General features: G+C 39.0%; 1 protein-coding gene across 3 annotated transcripts in view; it reads left to right on the top strand.

Annotated features, from left to right (window-relative positions):
* The window catches only part of CAPN3 (calpain 3), a 42,268-nt gene that overhangs the window by 2,855 nt on the left and 19,758 nt on the right, over window positions 1-19,655 (top strand). For all 3 annotated transcript variants that reach the window (XM_006920457.3, XM_006920456.3, XM_006920455.3), the window contains exons 2-3: window positions 16,474-16,543; window positions 18,123-18,241. In XM_006920457.3, the coding sequence (XP_006920519.1) occupies window positions 16,474-16,543; window positions 18,123-18,241 (189 nt within the window). The remainder of the gene's footprint in view (window positions 1-16,473; window positions 16,544-18,122; window positions 18,242-19,655) is intronic.

Raw genomic sequence — 19,655 nt, 5'->3', positions numbered from 1 at the left:
TTAGGATTGGAGAGAGGCCCATAGGATGGGTCAGGACAGAGTAGGTAGCTCTAGTATCTATTAAAAACTCAGTTTTTCCTTCCTGCCATGATGAAGGTGACCTGAGGATCCACTGTTGTGATTGCAATGGGTTTCCCTTGGACTGGAGCTGATGAGCACTTGGGCCTCTGTTGTTGGAGGAGGGAGCAGTCCTTTCATGAGAGGCTCACTATGAAGGGAGAGGGCTTAGGAGGTCCACCTCTCCCCTGCTTCCCAGGGCTGGATGGACATTCACCCTTCCCGTGCCCTTCCTTCTTGCAGTTTGCACATTGATTATGCCTCAGTCCCAAGGATGCCATTCATGGCCAACCAAGATCGAGGCCCTCCAGGCCTGCAAGGCTTTTATTGCCTAGGGTCACCTCGAGATGGTCCCTGTGATGCAGGACAGGGCAAATTTCCCCAAGCAATGGGGAGACTAAGCCCTGCAAGGAGAGAAGAGAGTCCTTTGGCAGAGAGTGAAGAAAGAATTCAACACACACGCCAAAGTTAGAGTCAACAGGAAAGTTTATTAGAAAAGAGGTAACACTACACAGACAGAGTGTAGTCTCCTCTCAGAGAGTGAGAGGAACCAAGAGAGGCTTGGAAAGATAGTGAGTAGGGGGCCTGGTGTTCAGGAAATTCAGTTTATATATCATTCTTTAGTTCCTGTGAGTTATTGTTTAAAAGACTTTGTTAACTAATTTCCTTTGATATGGACATACAGTGAGGAAGAGGAAAGGTATGTAGCGTGAAAAGATAAGAATATATAGAGTGAAAAGCCCACTGGCAGTTCCCAGCCTTTAATCCTTAGGTTCCCCAAGGTTTTAGCCATAGGGAATGACTCTTGGTTCCTGTTTCCCCTTCACAGGTGTGGAGAATGGGCTGTTAGCAGTCCCAGCAGAAATCTTCCTTTGTCCTGAAGGTGTTCTCCTGGCCTGGCTGCAGGGCTGATCAGCATATTGCAGTCTCTGATTGTGGCTTAACATTTTTAATTCTCTTTCCTTCTCTCTACATTATCTGTATTTTGGTAGCTAAAATTTGTGCCTTTTTTGTACTACGCTTCTTTCTCTGCCCGGTTCCAGTTATTGGACACCTTGAAGACCTCTGGCACCAAGGCAGCCTGTGGTGTTTGGGGTCCAGGGCTCAACTTTTGGAGCTTCCTTTCGAATATTGGGCACAGCCCGAGTTATGAAACGTATAGTCAGGAGTGTCTGCCCCTTAGACTTTGGGCCAATGTTAGTATATTCTCTAAAAGCCTCAGAAAACTAGTTAAGGCAACATAAAACTCAGAAAATTATTTTGATGAAGCATGGAATCCTTGTTTTCTACTCAGAAAACTTTTCCATAATATTAGTAGCAGACTAATGCAATAGTCTAAGAAACATTAAAACACAACTCTAATTTCGCATTAGCTTACTTTTGACATTTAAATTTCCAATCTTGTTTAGCTTAATCACATAAAATTTCCTCCCAGGATTTCTCTTCACAAACTTTTACAACTTTTCTCATTCCTTCAGTTTGCCTCTTCTCACTTATTCAGAAATAACTAACTTTAAGACAAACACCTTTCCTTCAATTCCCTTCAAAATATATCTCCATACTTTATACCGTCTGTTATCAAAAATATACATTTTCCTTTCCATCATAATTAGAATTCTTAACTCAACCACCATATTACATACAATGTCACCGCTGGGGCCGATCCAATCTGTGTCACCCCAACAGTAGGGAGTAGGGAGAGGAATAACGATGGCGCAGACCTGTAGTTAGCATTTTTCCTTGGTTCTTCCTCAAATGACCGTAGTGAAGAATCACAGGTCATTGAGATTTAATAGTTTTATTAAAAGTATATTTTAGAAAGACAAAGAATGCCCCAAGGAGGCACATGGTCCCAACTCTGTAACCTACACAAAGGGGCCAAAATGGCTACAAAAGAGCAAAAATGCCATAAAAGGCTACCAAAAAAGAAGGAGAGCCCCAAAGGGCAAAAAAGGAGGAGAGCCCAGAAGGGTAAAAAAGAACCCAGAAGTGGGAATGTCTGCCTTATATTTGGGCCGTGTTGGGTGGTTCCAAAGGCATTACCAGGTGATTGGCAAGTGAGGTCATTTTGACTGACACCAGGCAATAATTTTGCTTAGAGTGCATGTGCTTATCCAGAATTCAGTCTGTTATAATTAGATTCATGAACTTTTAGCCATAGTCATGATATTATAATGATGGTATAATGAGGCTGAAATTATAGGCAATACTTTCTGTGCATGCATTTGTAGCTGGTTTAGCCAGCAGCTTTTATGGCCTTTGTGCTCTAGGATTTGGGGTAATTTATAACCCTAAAAGGGAGATATTTCTGGGAGCATCCTTAAGGAAGGCCTTCAAGGGAGTTTCTATGGTTACAGAGCTGGGCCTTGGTGTCTGTCGCTCATGCCTGACTAACTACCTAACAATGACACCAACATGTACAGATCATAGGTCATGCACATACTCATATTTCCCCATCAGTATTTGTAACCTCCCTGAGGGTGCATATCTAGTTTCCTCAGGAAGCTATGAAATAGATGGGGATTCCCAGAGAACTTGGTCCCCCCTCAGAGTGTGAGAGTGAAGGGGGAAGAGAAAATTCCTGATTATTTTGAGATCTCCGGGAAGGCACTCCTATCATTGGGCCATCTAATAAGCCTGGATCTTGGTAAAGGAGCATAGAAGCTTGTACATAGGGAACTTCTTCCCACTTTTCCTGTTTCGTGCAAAAAAGATCTAATTGGAGGATAGTATTGTAGTTTAGCAAACTGTTTACAGGCCAGACTTGTTTCTCCTCCTCCCATTGTTCGTTTGGAAGTTCTTGCAGTACAGGTCCGTGCTGCAAGAAATCGCTGCTGCCGGTGTTTCACTAACAGCTGGGCCATGGTGCTGTGTTTCCTGCCTTCCCCGCATGGCGCAAGCTGGGAAGTGCTCCTGCCACTGGGGAGGAAGAAGGAGAAATATTCTTCCCTTACCGGGACTTGAACCTAGGTACCCTGGGTAAAAGCACTGAACCTTAACCCCAAGATACCTGGGAACACAATCCTAGTTGTGCCTGAATCTAAAAGCATGTTACTCCACCCCCTGAGAGGGGGGCATGTGTTTTGTGTTTGGTCCCTGGAAGTAAGTCATACAAACTTTATAAATTTCACTTTTCTGTAATGGGGATAATGATATTCTCATCTTATGGCGGTTCTGAGCCAGCATTCATAAAGTCCCAGTATACACTTAAGGTAAGGTAGGAATACTGTTAGCATAGGCAGCAAAGGACAGAAGCACAATGATGAAGTGCACGGGCTTCAAAGTCAGAACGACTTGATTCAAATCCCAGCTCTACCTCTTAATAATGTGTCCTCAGGCGAGTTGCTGACCATTCCAGGGTCTCAATTTCCTCATCTGTGAAAAAAAAATGAAACTTCCTACTTTCATTGAGTTGTAAGGATTAAATGAGATACTGTATATGACATGCTTATCACGAGTCAATAAGTAACGATGATGGTAATTGAAAGGCAAAACGAGGTGCCCAGTTGAGAGGCAGCCCTTCCTCTCCAGACTCAGCAGAAAATCATGACAGTGTCATCCTGGGGTGGGGGTAGTGGGGCATAAGTTTTGGTGAAAGTGACAATTTTATAAATAACTTTTAGGACTGCCTCCCATTATATTCCAAAGACAGCAGCTCCTCCTGAGGGTCATGACATGGGGGACAGAGCTCTAGACATCGTGGCTAACATGCTGAAATAACTCAGCAGTATAATGCTTCAGATGGGAGGGGCAGGGACAGAAATAGCTAAGAACTGTATGAAAAGATAGCTTTACTGGATTAAGTCAGAGCATCTTTTAAACATTTATATATTTCTTGACCATTTGTTATATTGCTGTCCATAAAAAACATGATAATGGTCTTTGGCTCATTTTTCTTTTGTCTTTTTCAACTTGAACTGCAGGCATTCTTTGTATATTCTGATGGTAATCGTTTATTGGTTAGGTGTGCTAGAAATTTCTTCTCCTATTTTGACCTGCCTTTCCACTCTCTTAAGGGTATCTTTTTTAAAAAAAAATTCTTAATGAAAACCTCTTAATTAAAAGGTCTAAATTAATTCTTAATTTATTATTTTTTCCTTTATAGTTAGTGTTTTATGTGTTCTGTCAAAGTTTTTCCTAAACCAAAGTCACTCTTCTTTATTATCATTTAGAAATAATTTTTCTGCCTTTATATTTAGGTCTATAATCCACTTAGAAGTGATTTTTGCATATAACGTAAGATAGGAATTACATTTTGTTGTTTTTCCGTATGGATATTCAAAGGTCCCAACACAATTTATTTAAAAAACAATCCTTTCTTCACTGTTTTTCAATGCCCCTTTTTAAATAAGTCAAATGTCTATCAATGTGTGGTTCTGTTTTTGTACTCTATTGTGTTCCATTTGTGTTTATTTGCCTATTTTTGTGCCAACACTACATCTTGTGCCACCTTGTACAATAAATGTTGACATCCAGTACTTGTTTTTCTTTTTCTTTTTTGTTTTTTGTTTTAGCTATATCTGGCTCTTTGCCTTTCCATTTAAATTTTAGAATCAGAGTGTTGAGTTCCACAAAAAATCCTGTTGGGCTTCTCATTGGGATTGCATTGAATCAATATGGGAAGAATACACATCTTGTCAATACTGAATCTTCCTATCCATGAAAAGGGATGTCTCTCCGTTTATATAGGTCTTCTTTAGTATCTTTCAATGAAGTTTTTAAAAATAATTTTCACTATAAAGGTCTTGAATACCCTTTATTAGATTTAGTCCTAGGCATCTTTTGTTGTTATTTTTATAACAAAATGAGTGGGGAAAGTTCCTTCTTCTATTCTGTGAAATAGATTATCTAAGATAAAAACTAAATGTTTCTTAAATATTTGGTAGAATTTTGTCAGTGTTTTCATAAGGGAAGACTTTTATTTATTGAGGCAAAGGCTTCAATAACCATGGGATCATTTAAAATTGTTTTTCTACTTGAGTCAGTAGTAATATTTATTTTTCTAGGACTTTGTAGTGACCCTTTTTATTCCTAAGAAAGTCTTTTTCTTTTTGCTGAAATGGAGTTATATAATTAATGTAGTTACATAATTAATGTAGATATATAAGCTTTGGGGGCAAGTTTTTGCTTGATATATATATTTTTTCATTCTTTTGCTTTCAACATTTCTATTTCCTAACATCTTGGGTATGTTTCTTATAAGTTGTTTTTAACTTTTTTTAAAAAATCCAATCTGAAAAATTTTTTCTTTCAACTGGAGATTTTAATCTATTTACATTGATTATGAACATCGATACATTTTGAATTTGTTTCTATCATCTTAACCATAACCTTTCTGTTTGTATTGCTTTTTAAATGTTCCTTTCTTTCTCTTTATGCTCTTTAAAAAATCGTTTAAAAGTGTTTTCTCTCATTTTTTTCTTCCTCCAAGTTTGGGAGTTATTGACTATTTCTGTTTTATCAATGGTTGCCCTAAATTGTTAACATACATATTTATTGTGATAAAGCCTGAAATTGATCAATTGTTTTATTTTTCTCATAAACAATATGACTATGGAGTACTTTAACTCTAAGTAATCCTTTCCTAACTAATATGCCATTGTTGTTCAGAATTTTAGCTCTATCTTGATTTTTCAACCTTAAAAATTAGAAAATAATGTGATGTTTAACACAGCCAGTGTTTGTTTAGATTCACACGCGTCTACCAATTTCTTTGTTTACTGTTCTTTCTTGAGTCTTAGTGTTTTCCTTCTCAATAATTTTACTTTTTCCTAAAGTATGTCGTTCAGAAGTTCTTTTAGTGAGTGTCTCTTTGTGGTAATCATTCTCAATTTTTATTCGTATGAAATTTGTTCTCGCCCTTATAGTTGTTTTCCCGAGTAATCAGTCCTGGGTTGATTCTCACTACTGTCTCTGGATTACGTTTTTGTTAAAATCAGCAGTCATTATTAATGGCTGCTGTCCCTTAATAGGTCACCTGACTTTACTCCCTGACTGCTTAAGATCAATCTGTCTGTGGTATTCCGCAATATCACTATGTTGTATCTAAACATACATTTCTTATACCTTTCCTGCTTAGGATTCATTGGGATCCCTGAATCTGAGGATTGGGGTCATTGATCTATTGTAGAAAACCTCTTAAAATATTAATTCTCCCCATCTTCTTCTACAACTTCAATTAGATACATGCTGAACTTACCTTGCTTTATCCTGCGTATATCTTAACTTTTTTTTTCTTTCTTTTAAAAAAATTTCCCATCTCCTTGATTCTCTGTGTGGTATTCTTTGTGACCTCTGATCTAGATTCCAGTTCACTATTTCTCACTTCAGCATCACCTAATCCAATTATTGAATTATTAAATTTCAGTGTGTGAACCTTAATGGGATCTGGTTCAAAAAAATAAAAGCAGCTATAAAAGACAAAGAACAAATGAAAAAATTAGCATATGCATTAGATCTTAGATAATATTGGAGAACAATAGTTAATTTTCTTAGTGATAATGACACTACAGTCAGTAGGAGAGTGTTCTTGTCCTTAGGAGGTACTTGCTGTACCCTAAGTATGCTCTTGAGTATTTAGGTGTGAAGTGTCGTGATACCCAAAACATTCTACAAAATAGTTCAACAAAAAACTATAATCTATCTATACATATATAGTTAGATAAAACAAAGATGGCAAAATGTTAACAATTGTTGAATCTAGATATAGATTATATGGGTGCCCATTTTTTAAACTTTTCTAGAAGTTTGATATTTTTTCTAATAGGAAGCTAGAAAACTATGATAGTTGAAGTTTTAAATTTCGATAGCAGGATTAAAATGTAAAATCAAGGAAATCTGGAATGTAGAACAAACAAAAATAAGAAAATACAATAAAATTAGAGGAGATTTAACATCTGATTTTTTAGGAGTTCCAAATAAAAGAATTGAAAGGGAGAGAAAAGTCAAAGAAATAATATAAGAATATCTCAGAACTGAGGACAAAAGTCTCTATGTTGAAAAGATTCACTGAGTGCTCAGCACAAAGAATTAAAAAAATAAACTCATACCAAGGCACATATATGTGGATTTTGGAATTGGGGATTGGGGATGGGAAGGGAGAAAACCCTAAAAGCTTTTAGAAGGAAAAGACAGGTCAAATACAAAGGAATGTTCATCAAAATTGCATCATACTTCACAACAATACCAGGTACCAGGAGCAATGAAACAATACCTTAAAAATTCTGAAGGACACTGGTTTTTAACCTAAAATACTGAGCCAAATTCTGAATCAAATGCATAGGTAGAAAAGAGATAAGTTAGACTGTCAAGGACTCAGGCGGTTCACCTCCCACACACCCATTCTCAGGAAGCTGCAAGTTGTGTGCCAATAACATCCAGGAGTAAACTAAAGCGCAGTTAAAATTTTAGAAATGAAATTCCACCCAGGAGAACAGCTGATCTGGTTCATATAGGAGGAGGCTGCAAAGGAAGGCCTTGGTGAGGAAGCAATGGAACAGCTAGGTTATTTGATAAATTTAAGCTTTTGGAAAAACCGTTGCTGGGGAAAAGCATTGATAGATACAGAGAACGTAAGATAATTCTAAAGAATAAGAGAAAGAAAACATTTATACAGAAAGGAAATGTAACACAGGATACTACCTAGCTAAGAAGTGAACAATATTTACCTAATCATACTAAAGTAAATACTGAATTTTAATTTTACCAAAATTTATGACATAACTATTTTGGGAAGATGGTGAGCAGAGCATAATGTAAAAAGCCTAAATCTCATTCACCAAAATAGGAACCCTACTGATACGTTCTAAAAATAATAAATTAAAAAGTAATAAGCACATTATTTAGAAATATAGCAGTAAATATCAGAAGAATGAACTAAAAGAATTGAAACTGGCTGTCTCTGAGGAAAGGGATTTGCAAGGCAAGAGATTGCTATCCCTCTATGTACCTTGTATATTGTCTGATTTTTTTTCAACTTTGTTCATGTATAAACTGAGTAAAAATATTTTTTTTTTTTACAGTAGAAAAGAAAAGCTTTATTAGAAGGGAAAGTACACTTCCAGACGTGGAAGCAGTCCTGAGCAAGAGAAGCGTGGCTCAAAAGGCCAATAAAATATTTTTTATAAGAACTAACCTCACAAATTCTTTCGAGATATTATAGTGCCTTATAATGCTAAAACCATTGTTTCAGACTCTAGTGGACATAAAAATCTCATGGTGTGCTTATTTAAATTGCAGAGTCCCAGACTCTACCAAGAATATTTGAATCCTGAGATGAGTCCCGGGAATCTGCATTTTAAACTGTCATCCCAGGTGATTCTGATGCAGGTAGTCCAAAGTCCACACTTTGAGAAGCCTAGAATAGATGAAGGCCAACAGGAGTCAACAAGTGCATGAGGAGACAAGATCCTCTTAGTGGGCAGGCTGCCAGAACTGAGTTTCCACCTGTATCAGCTCCGTGCTCTCATGTTAGAGTTGCCCATTTAAGCACAGTGAAAAAGTTGAGCTTTCTTATGAATATAATTCTGACATACAATTATCCTCCTTCCTCACCCACCACATTCTCTGCCTCTTAGGTCCTGAATTTGCAGGACATGGATGTCTGTTCACCGCCACTGGGACCCACTCTAATGGGGACTGTCATTTGAAGTTGAGTCACCTACCCTCTGGGTCCCTCTCACAGATTAGAGTCCCTAAATGGCTAGCCAAGGTCTTTGGGGGGATGGGGCAGGGACATCAGGAGAATGAAGGCTTCATTAACCTCAGACAATGGCTTAGAGCAGATTCCTTCTATGCATTCAGCAGCCTGTATAGGATTAGTGTATACAGCATGTTTCGAAGGCCCCATGCTATATCCCATTGGCCGCCAGTGTCAAAGGCATGAATGCCTTTTGCTGAGGCAGGGTAAGCCCCACTGTAACTATATTTTCTCTTTTTAAAGCAAGAATCCCAGCAAGGCTGATGGAAGTACCCTAAAGGTCTACAGGCCATTGTGGCCTATCCTAGGGCTATCCCTGGCTCTCTCGCTCCCCTCGCTGGCTCCCTCTCTGACTGACATGGTGCTGCCCCTTGACTGTGGGCTCAGGGGCCTCCAGCCAAAGCTGCTGACTCTGATCACGGCCTCTCTCTCTCAGCTGTGTTCATTTGCATCGCGCTGCTGAGGGTGGAGGAGCTATATAGGCTCGGGCCCATTCAAGAGAGGATTAGGCCTGGACTGAGGGCGCAGGGGGAGAGAGGCCACAGCGAAGGCCCTGCTCCATTCCCTGAGCAGTCACCATGCCCTACATGCTGCCAGGATTCTTCTGTGACCGCGTAATCCGGGAGAGGGACAGGAGAAATGGAGAGGGCACAGTCACACAGCCCCTCAAGTTTGAGGGGCAAGATTTTGTGATTCTCAGACAACGGTGCCTGGCTCAGAAGTGCCTCTTTGAAGACCGTGTATTCCCAGCCGGTGTTCAGGCCCTAGGCTCCCATGAACTGATCCAGAAAACCAAGATGAAGGCCATCACGTGGAAAAGGCCAAAGGTAGGGATGGGAGGTGACAGAGGGGACAGCTCCTGGGGACAGGAGGTCAAGTGGTCCAGAGCCTGAGGCCCACTCAGAGCAAGTGGCTTACCAAGGTTCTCCTACCCATGCACCCTCAAAATATCTTCCTGCTTTCTCTTCAGACTAGAGATGTTATTTTCTATTCCTGAACTAGAGATGATTATAATATTTTATAGGTCCCTGAGGCTGTAAATATTTTTAAGAGAGCTAATACACTGACATAAATTTATAGTAAAATAGAAGGGATAATTGATTATCATGTCCCTTCTTGAGAGCAGGTATTCTGGGGGTGGGAAAATGGAGTTTTAAGAGAACTAAGGCTCATAGTTTCAAGGAGAGTTAATGGAAGGCGGTGAACAGTTAAGAAATAAGGGGCTGCAGGAGGCTGGAGACTTACCTTCTTAACCTTTCACCTAAGGCTGCCTCATTAGTGACATGTCACTTCTGTTTGAACAGAAAGGTCGCTGATGACCAGCCATACTCCTTGCAGGGTGAAGCAGTGTGCTCAAGGATACCCCACTGTGCAACTGAGGAGCCCATTTGTTTCAGCTGAATAGGTCAAAAACCTCGGGGTGTGCGGGACCAGGCCCTTTACCCTGCGTGGGGGAACTTATAACCCCAAAAGGGTCCACTGCATTTAGAGCAGGCGAGGAACTGTCTAAATCAGTGGGCTCCAAGGCTGGATGTGTGCAAACCAGCGGGTCTACAAGCTGATCTATTGGAGTGTATGAAAAAATATTTGAACTAGTTCTATCTGTTTATCAAATAAATGTCCAATTTTAGAACAGTTTTAGATTTACAGAAATATTGTGCAGCTGTGTACCCTGTCCCCAATTTTCCCTATTATTAGTATCTTTCATTATTCTGGTGCATTTGCTACAATTAATTAACTAAAATTGATACATTCTTATTACTTGAAGTAAGTTCATACTTTATTCAGATTTCCTTAGTTGTTAGCTAATATCCTTTTTCTGTTCCAAGATTCCACCTAGGATATGACATTGTGTTTAGTAGTAATGTCTCCTTAGCCTCTCTTGGCTGTGACAGTTTCTCAGACTTTCTTTGTTTTTGAAGACCTTGACAGTTTTGAATGCTAGTCAGGTATTTTGTATAGTATTCTTCAACTGGCACTTTTCTGCTGGTTTTCTCCTGATTAGACTGAGCTTATGGGGTTTGGGGAGGAAGACCACAGAGATAAAGTACCATTTTTATTACATTGCGTTTCAAGGATACAGACTATCAACATGTCTTACCAATGTTGATCTTGAACTGGCTGAAGTAGTGTTTGTCAGTTTTCCCTACTGTAAAGTTACTTTTTTCCCCTTTTCCATACGGTAATCGTTGGGAGCAAGTCACTAAACATAAGACCACACTTAAGGAATGGGAGTTATGCTCTACCTCCCTGAGGGCAGAGTAGCTACATAAAGTATTGAGAATTCTGCATGGGAGCTTTTTCTATTCTCTTCATTTATTTATTTATTCAATCACTTATTTCAATGTAGACTCATGGATATTTTATCTTGTATTTTGTATCATAATCCAATAGTACTTTTTTTTGTTGCTCAGATTTTTTCAGCTTCAGTCATTGGGAGTTCCTGTCCCTCTGACATATCCTTACTGTTGTGATGTGGGTTTTTTTCCCCTTTGAGCACTTCCTTATTTTCTGACACTACAAGATACTCCAGGCTCATCTTGTATATTTCCTGCCCCAGTCTTAGGAGCCCTGGTACCTTTTATTGGAAAATAGTATTAGAAACCAAGATCAGAGTGCTAGGTGTGCTCATCGCTACCGGGGTATCATTGTCATTGTCCCTCTCAGCTGATAGACAAAAGAATATTTTGAAACTTCTTCTTCGATCTGTGTGTTATTTAGAAGTATGTTGTTTAACTTCGAAATAGTTTGAGATTTTCCCATTATCTTATTGCTATTGATTTCTAGGTTCATTCCACTGTGGTCTGAGAACATACTTTGTATGATTTCTATTCTTTTAAATTTGTTAATGTGTGTTTTCTGGCCCAGAAGTGGTCTATCTTAGTGACTCTTCTATGTGATCCTGAGAAGAATGTTTATTCTGCTATTGTTGAAGAGAATATTCCATAAATGTCAATTAGATCAAGTTGATTGATAGTGCTATTCAGGTCAACTCTATCCTTACTGATTTTCTGCCTGCTTGATCTATAATTATCAAAAGTCTCCAAGTATAATACTAGATTTGTCTAGTTCTCTTTTAGATATATTACTTTTTGCCTCCTGTCTTTTAATACTTTGTTGTGAGGTGTATCTACATTTAGAATTGTTATGTTTTCTGGGAGAAATAACTCCTTTATCATTATATAGTATATATATCTCTTTATCTCTGATCATTTTCCTTGTTATGAAGTCTGCTTTGTCTGAAATTAATACTCGAACTTTCTTTTGATTAGTGTTAGTAGAGTATATCCTCCTCTAGCTATCCGAGTTTGTATTTAAAATAAGTTTCTTAAGGGTCTCATAACATCTCTTTTAGTTGCTATATTTAGACCACTCATTTTTAAGTAATTATGATATAGTTGGATTAATATCTACCATGTTTGTAACTATTTTCTATTTGTTACAATTGTTCTTTGTTTCTCCCCTCTCCTCTTTTCTGCCTTCTCTGGTTTTAATTGAGTATTCTATATGATTCCATTTTATCTCCTCTCTTAAATATATAGATTATACTTCTTTTTAAAAATGTTAATGGTTATGCTAAAGTTTCCAGTATACATTTACAACTAATCTAATTCCACTTTCAAATAACACTATACAATTATATATGTAGTCTAGTACCTTGTAATAAAAAATTCCCATTCTTCCCTTCCTTCCCTGATGATGTTACTGTCATTCATTTCACTTATCTATATGCTAGAATTACTCAACACATTGTTGTTATTATTATTACTTTAAACAAAGTTACCTTTAGATTAAGAATTTTTTTTAAGTTTTTTTTTTTTTTTTTTACACCTACAACATTTGGTCTTCCTAGGTGGTCTCCCATCCAAGTACTAACCAGGCTTGACTCTGCTTAGCTTCTGAGATCAGATGGGATCTGGCTTGTTCAGGGTGGCATGGCCATAGTAAAAGTTTTCTTTTACCTGAATTTATTCCTTCTCTGATGCTCTTCTTTTCTTTATATAGGTCCAGGTTTCTGACCTGCATTATTTTCCTTCTCCCTGAAGAACTTCTTTTAACATATCTTGTAAGGCATGTCTGCTGGCAATGAAGTTCTTCTGGTTTTACTTGTCTGAGAGTTTATTTCTCCTTCAGTTTGAAAGGCAATTGCTCTGCATATAGAATTCTAGGTTGATGGATTTTTCTTTTATCAATTTAAATATTTCATTCTAATCTTCCTTGCTTGTATGGTTTCTGAAGAGACGTCTGCTAGAATTCTTATCTTTGTTCTGCTATACAAAGGATATTTTTTCCCTCTTCTTTCAAATTTTTTTTCTTTGTCTTTGATTATCTGCAGTTTGAATATGATATGCCTAAGGTAGTTTTGTTTTGTTTTGTTTTACTGGTATTTACTCTGTTTGATATGCTTTGAGCTACTTGGATCTGTGGTTATATAGTGTCATTAATATTGGAAAGTTTTTGGCCAGAAGTACCCTATATATAAATATATATCTTTTATAGCCCATCCTTTTAAATGTACGTTTTGTTTATTTTATAATGCACATTATGTTGTACAATATATACACTAATACAATTTAAAACTAATAAGAATACTTACCTAGGGTAAGCATTGATGGAGGTATACAAAAAAAAGTTTGGCAATACTATGTAAACCACAATACTCAAGAACTGAGGAAATGGTCATCTGTTGCTCATTGCTGGGAATCCATCACTGACAGATGTAGTATCCAAGCTAAATTATAGCCAAAGGTGCAGCTAGAGGTCCCTTAGTTGTTTAGGGGCCCGAGCTAAAATGACAGAGCTGGGACCATTTATCTTTTGTTCATATCAACCAACATAATCAGGTCTCAGACATTCTTGGGGATATTTTTGTTTGTTTATAAGTAAAGAGAGAGAGGAAGAAGTTGGTTGTGTGGAGGAAGTATCAAATAAATTCAGGTAAAATCAAAGATTTTTTATGAATTAACCCTCAACAAGTTTGGTAACTGACCCTCACCAAACAGACATCTTTTATGAAGACAAACAATTGAGTGTCACTAGGCCATGGGTTTCCTGGAGGGCAGGCAAGGATAATTTCTCATTTTTATTGTATCCTTAATTCCTTTAGTTCTGTACATACATAGAGCTCAATTAATGTTTGGTGAATTTAACTGAAGTAGTGTTGAAGGTAAATGTGGTATATTGGGGAATCTCTATTAATGTAAAAAAAATGTAACTCCCTTCAAAAACCTGGACCACTAAACAGAATAGATATCAGTATAGTTGCTTCTGTCATTCCAAGTAGTCAGCCCTGGAATTGGTGGGAGGTGGGAGAATGAGGAGTGCTTTTAAACTTATAGACCAAGGGGAGGAAGCTACACCTGTGACAGCTAAAAAATGTAGCTAAATTTCTAGATTTGAGTCACTCTATAATATATTCCTTATAACAGGGGAAGAACATAAAGTAGTCAAGTGTTTCAGCTGGCAAGTAACAGAGGCCCAACTCAAACCAATTTAAACCAAAAACTCGCATATAACTTTAATGTTTAAGGGCAATGTTGGATCTAGACACTGAATACAGCTCTCAAACCATGTCATCAAGACACAGTCTCTAATATTATCTGTTTGTCTATCTATCTATCTATCTATCTATTTATCTATCTATCTATCTATCTATCTATCTATCTATCTATCTATCTATCTATCTATCTCCTCCTTCCTCTGACTCCCCTACTCCCCCATCTGTTTCCTCTGAGTTGGCTTTATTCTCAAGTAAGCCAACTTCACAATGGGGCAAAATTGCCACCAGCAACTTCAGGCTGACCAGCTTAGCAACTCTGGCAGAAGGATATTTTGGTTTTTTTTTTCAATAGTTACAAGTCTTGACGCATATCTCATTGGCCCAGATTTGGTCATGTGGTTATTCTGAACCAGTCACTCTCACTTTTAATTGCCCCAACTATACATCTGGAGCTGGATGAGGCAGAAGCCCATCGGAACAACATGGGCCGACAGTGGGGTTGCTTCCCAGTGGAAAATTGAAGTATAATATCAGGAGAAAGGAGAATGTATTCTAAGAAGGCAAAAACACTGGGGAGACAAAAATATGTCCACTATATCTTAATTGGCTTCTTTGTTTATTTAAAAGAAAGAACTCTTCTTTGGAAAAATGAATTTTACATGTTATTATTGGGAAATGATTTCTAAAGACCACAACCCTAATGTTGACGTTCTCTTTACTACCAGATTGTTATTGCTATTAGTTTTTTTTCATTTGTTGTGTTTTGTTTTTAGTGCAGAGAGATAGGAAATAATTTAGAAAGACAAACATAAATCATGAGTTAATATCCATTTCAACTTCAATACTGCAGGGTTATTACTTGTTATTCAATTTTATAATTTTACATATTTTCTTTTACACTAAAAAAATCTTGATTCCTAATGACATTAACATAAATTCTTATTTACTTTATCCTACAGTATACATGTTAAAGTTTTGGACAAACAGCCAAAATGTTATATTTTAAGTCACTCGAACTCACTCTTTTTATGTGTATAGTCATGCCAGCAACTTGATATGCAGCTAAGTTCCTTTGCTTCAAATTGCTTTTAGCTGTTACAGATTGCTTTTTAAAATTATCTTTAATTTTGGCTTTTAATTCTGTAAAAATTTACATGATTTCTGAGTTAAAACTATTTTCCGTTATATTCAGAGTTTTACTTCTATCTATATTCCCATCACCTTATTCCCTTCCTCTTCCTATAGGTAGGTAACCTTTTAAAAAATTCTTGGTTGAGGTTTATCCTTCCATTGCAGTAAGAGTTTCAGATAGGAGATGTGTATGGTACGGTCTCAGCAAGACTTTCCTTCTAGCAGAAGGGACAGATTCCTGCATGCAGGGAGCTTCAGCTCACTTAGATATGCTGGGTTGTTTTGATAGAGAGAGGAAAGGGGGATAGGGAGTGGGGAGGAGGGAGAGAGGGCTATGTCACAGAGATAGCAAGGCTTCTTGAAGCTGTGAAGAACTGTATTAACACCAACACAGAAGCTATAATTATTTCAAATTTTTAAAAGTTATAAAACAAAGCATAAGACACACCCAAACAAAAACAAAAGCACCCTCTGTTGGCCTCTGTCAGGCTTCACTTAACTGCTGGGCCAGGGGTGCCATACTGGGTTAACTTAAAGAAATGCACTCACCAACAGATGGGGAGGCCTCTGAGGCCCGCCCAAAATTTGCTCTCTGCTCTCCCCAGCTTTCAAGTCCTGTGGATCCTGGGACATATGCTAACTCTAAATATCTGTTACCACATCTTGGGGAGAAAGATCCTTATTTTCTCTCCTGCACCTCTTTTCCTGTCATAGAAAACAAAACAAAAGCCATACTTTCTGTTGTCCCTTTGCCAGCTGTGACAGTAACAACACTGCCCTCTCAGAGTGCATCCTTAATGAGACAGCATGTCAGTGTGAGGGAGCAATGTGGAACACCGGGAAAAGGAGGCATGCTCTGGCCTCTACCACTTATCGGCTATGTGTCCTTGGACAAGTTTTTTAAAATATCTGAACCTTGGTTTCCTTATCTGAAAAATAAGAATGATAGTGCCCAATTCACAGGATGTTTTTTGAGGCTTAAATGAGTGGTGTATGTAACACTTGTGATACTGTAGGTCAGTACTACATAATGGACCTCAATAAATAATAACTGTGAATGCTTTATTCTTTCCTTTTTGTTTCACAGGAAATTTGCGAGAATCCCAGATTTATCATTGGTGGAGCCAATAGAACTGACATCTGTCAAGGAGATTTAGGTAGGAAAGTCCATCGAGTCATATTTAGTCAAATAATCAGGGGTGATTAAAAGGTATGATCCCTTTACAGGAAGTAAAGGGACAGTAATCTGTTTTTGCTTTTAATGAATTTTTGGGAGGAGGTTTTTGTAAGATTACTTTATGTGCTGTGATTGGTTCATTCAATTACTGTTCCTCCCACATTTCTCATTAGTTCTTTTCCCTGTTTCACAGACGTAGGCCTCACTCCACAGCCTCCCCTCCAGAGTCTCAAGGACACTTATGCACCCCACTCAGCCCTGCTTTTGACTGTTCCCATCTTCCTTAAAAGACAGCTCTGAAACCGTATACCGAAATGCCCCTTGGGCATGTAGAATCTATATACACACACGAAATGAGTTACCAAAAAGGGTGCTTGTAACTTGAACTCTTGTTTAAATTGCCCCATGGTAGCTCTATAGTAAAGGAGTCTTTCAACAAAGAGGACATTTGCCACGTGGATGAGCATCCAATTTACTGTCTGGTTAGTTACTTTGGCTGTTCCATTAGATCTTCCTCTCTCGTAGCCTCTTGTTCAGGAAGTATTATCTTTGGTGTGGACTGCGGGAAAGCTCTGTGAAGTAAAACTGGAGAGACAGACATAATTTAAAATTTGAGAGTAAAGGTCAGGAACCAAATGAAAGGAATTTGACTAATTTGGTCCCAGAAGGAGATGGTGAGGAGGTTTTAGATATCTAGGTCCCTGCACCCTGGGAAGGCTGCCAGTGGAACTCTGGGCAAGCTAGTAATCAGCCTTTTTACCAATACACTGTTTCGAAGGAAAGGCTGGCTGCCTCATTGGGGGCCAGGGGACCTCTCAGCCTCCCTCTGCAGTCTCGAAGTTGCTATCACATCCCACAGAGCAAAATAAAGGCCTGCATACTGAACCCATCCTTCTTATAAGGCAGTTCTGTAACTGTCAGTGTACTAGGTGTGCCCCTTGGGCATTCACACGCTCACTCATGCACACACAGAACAAAGTGTTACCTAGGACTACATACAATACTCTGCTAGAAAGAAAGTTCAGGGAATGAGAAAATGTCCCCATCTCATTCCATTACCAGCAATGTCTTAATGCCCCTCATAGACTGGTTCCAGGGCAGCCGCCTAACTGGTTTTCTTTACAATACAAACCCACTTGACTAATGGGTCTCAGATGCTCAGTCTCAACTGAGGTCAGAAGGGGAAATGGACTCACGTTGCAAAGATATGGGCAGGGCAGATTTCCTACAGACGTTAGTTAGGAAGACTGACCAAATTCTGACCTACTGCTCTGTCTCTACTGAGGTCCGAAAAGGAAGTGAGTTTACATTGCAGACGGAAGAATTACCTACAGCCTTTAGGAAAACTAGTCATGGGATGTAAGTTACCCTGTTGATCACATTGCTGCCAGACTCCTTCCCTGATTGACACCTCTGTAAGGTCAGATCTGAAAGTAGGACAGTGAGTACCACTTGAACTTCGTTCTTCAGAGAAGTGGAGCAGACCAGTGGGATTGGATCCCTTTCTTCCCTGGAGGTACAGGCTCCTCCTGTGACATGTGCCATATGCTTTCCTGCAGGGGACTGCTGGTTTCTCGCAGCCATTGCGTGCCTGACCCTAAATGAACGCCTGCTTTTCCGAGTTATACCCCATGATCAGAGTTTCACAGAAAACTACGCAGGGATCTTCCACTTCCAGGTGAGATAATTGGAGTGTAGTTAAGGGGGCTAGCTGCCATCCACCCACCACTGGTGTCCTGGCTTTGACTTCTCAGCAGCTCCAGGAAAGGTTCTACCCACCCTCCCAGCCATGGCTGTGGGCAGTGACCCCCATTAAGGCTTCAAGCAGTTATTTATCTCTGCTCCCCCACACACACTCTCTGCTGTGCCCCAGAAAGGCAGGAATACATCCCATGTGCTGGCCTGTGGGTCTATTTTTGCTTCTCCAGCTAGTTGACTGCTGTTATTACCTGCAGGCCTTCTCGAGTAGATCTCTGAGATATTTCCACTGAGGATCCATAGGGCCCTTTAGATTGTGAAGGAAACACTGTCCACGACTATGGTTCCGGTTTACTTGTTTCCCTTTAAGGCAAGTCTATACCAAGTCTATCGTTCACCTCTTCTAGGCTCTGGAAGAAAAGTCTGATTAATCTGGGGACCAGGTTTCTGGGTTGGCCCAGAAATGAACCTTTGTTCCAGAATCCATTTAGACATTGGACATATTCTGGATCCAAACTATCCTGGCATTGAGCCAAATCCTGGTGCTAGCCCAGAACTGAGTGAGTTCCACATGTAGGGACCTAGCAGATCCCGGGGTTCTGAGTCACCCATCTGTCTCCAGCCCTGAAGGCTCCTAATGTCCTGGGACTGACTAAATCATCAGTCATACCTACTGATCCTGTACCTCAGGACTGAAGGCCTCAGAGAGGTCTTCTCTTCAGGTTCAGGATCAGCATCCTCCTGCCATCCAAGTATGGCCAAGGCAGCCAGGCCCTGAATTTTGTTTCTCCTCTGTGCCATCAAGCTGCTAGTTTCTCCCTCTGACATTTAAAGAGTCTGATATCTAAAGGGACATTAATACAAAGTCTAGACAGATTTTTTGCCAATAAGGGGGAAAATGTCATTAGAAGGAAATTAAGCAACATTTGGCTTTTTTTTTTTTTCCAGTTGAAACTGAGTTGTTCATAAAAGAACAACATTCAAAATTGCAATTATTGCATAACATTCATGCTACCGTCAGATTGTTATGGCCTTTTTTTTTCCTGCTACAGTCAGATTATGTTCTGGCCACTTTCTCTTCCATGTCAATCCTTCTTCAGCAGCAATTTCTACCTTGTTTGTCATCAAGAAATACATAAATCAATACCTCACTTTCACCTAGACCAGTAGTCCTCAACCCTAGCTGCACATTAGAATCAGCTGAGATATCTAAAAATACTGATACCTGGGCCCCACCACAGACTTACTGAGCTGGAGAATGAAAATTCCAACTCCTTGGATAGTCACAGAGTACCTATCATCCCCATTACTGGACTGGACTCTATGGCAGAGACGAAATGGTTCGTAACTCACTTCCTGCTCTCAAGGAGCTCACAGTCCAGTTAGAGAATGAT

The sequence above is a fragment of the Pteropus alecto genome, unplaced genomic scaffold, assembly GCF_000325575.1.
Source record: "Pteropus alecto unplaced genomic scaffold, ASM32557v1 scaffold86, whole genome shotgun sequence".
Lineage (NCBI taxonomy): Eukaryota > Metazoa > Chordata > Mammalia > Chiroptera > Pteropodidae > Pteropus > Pteropus alecto.
The sequence above is the reverse complement of the archived record's forward strand: the minus strand, read 5'-3'. Positions and strand labels throughout refer to the sequence as shown.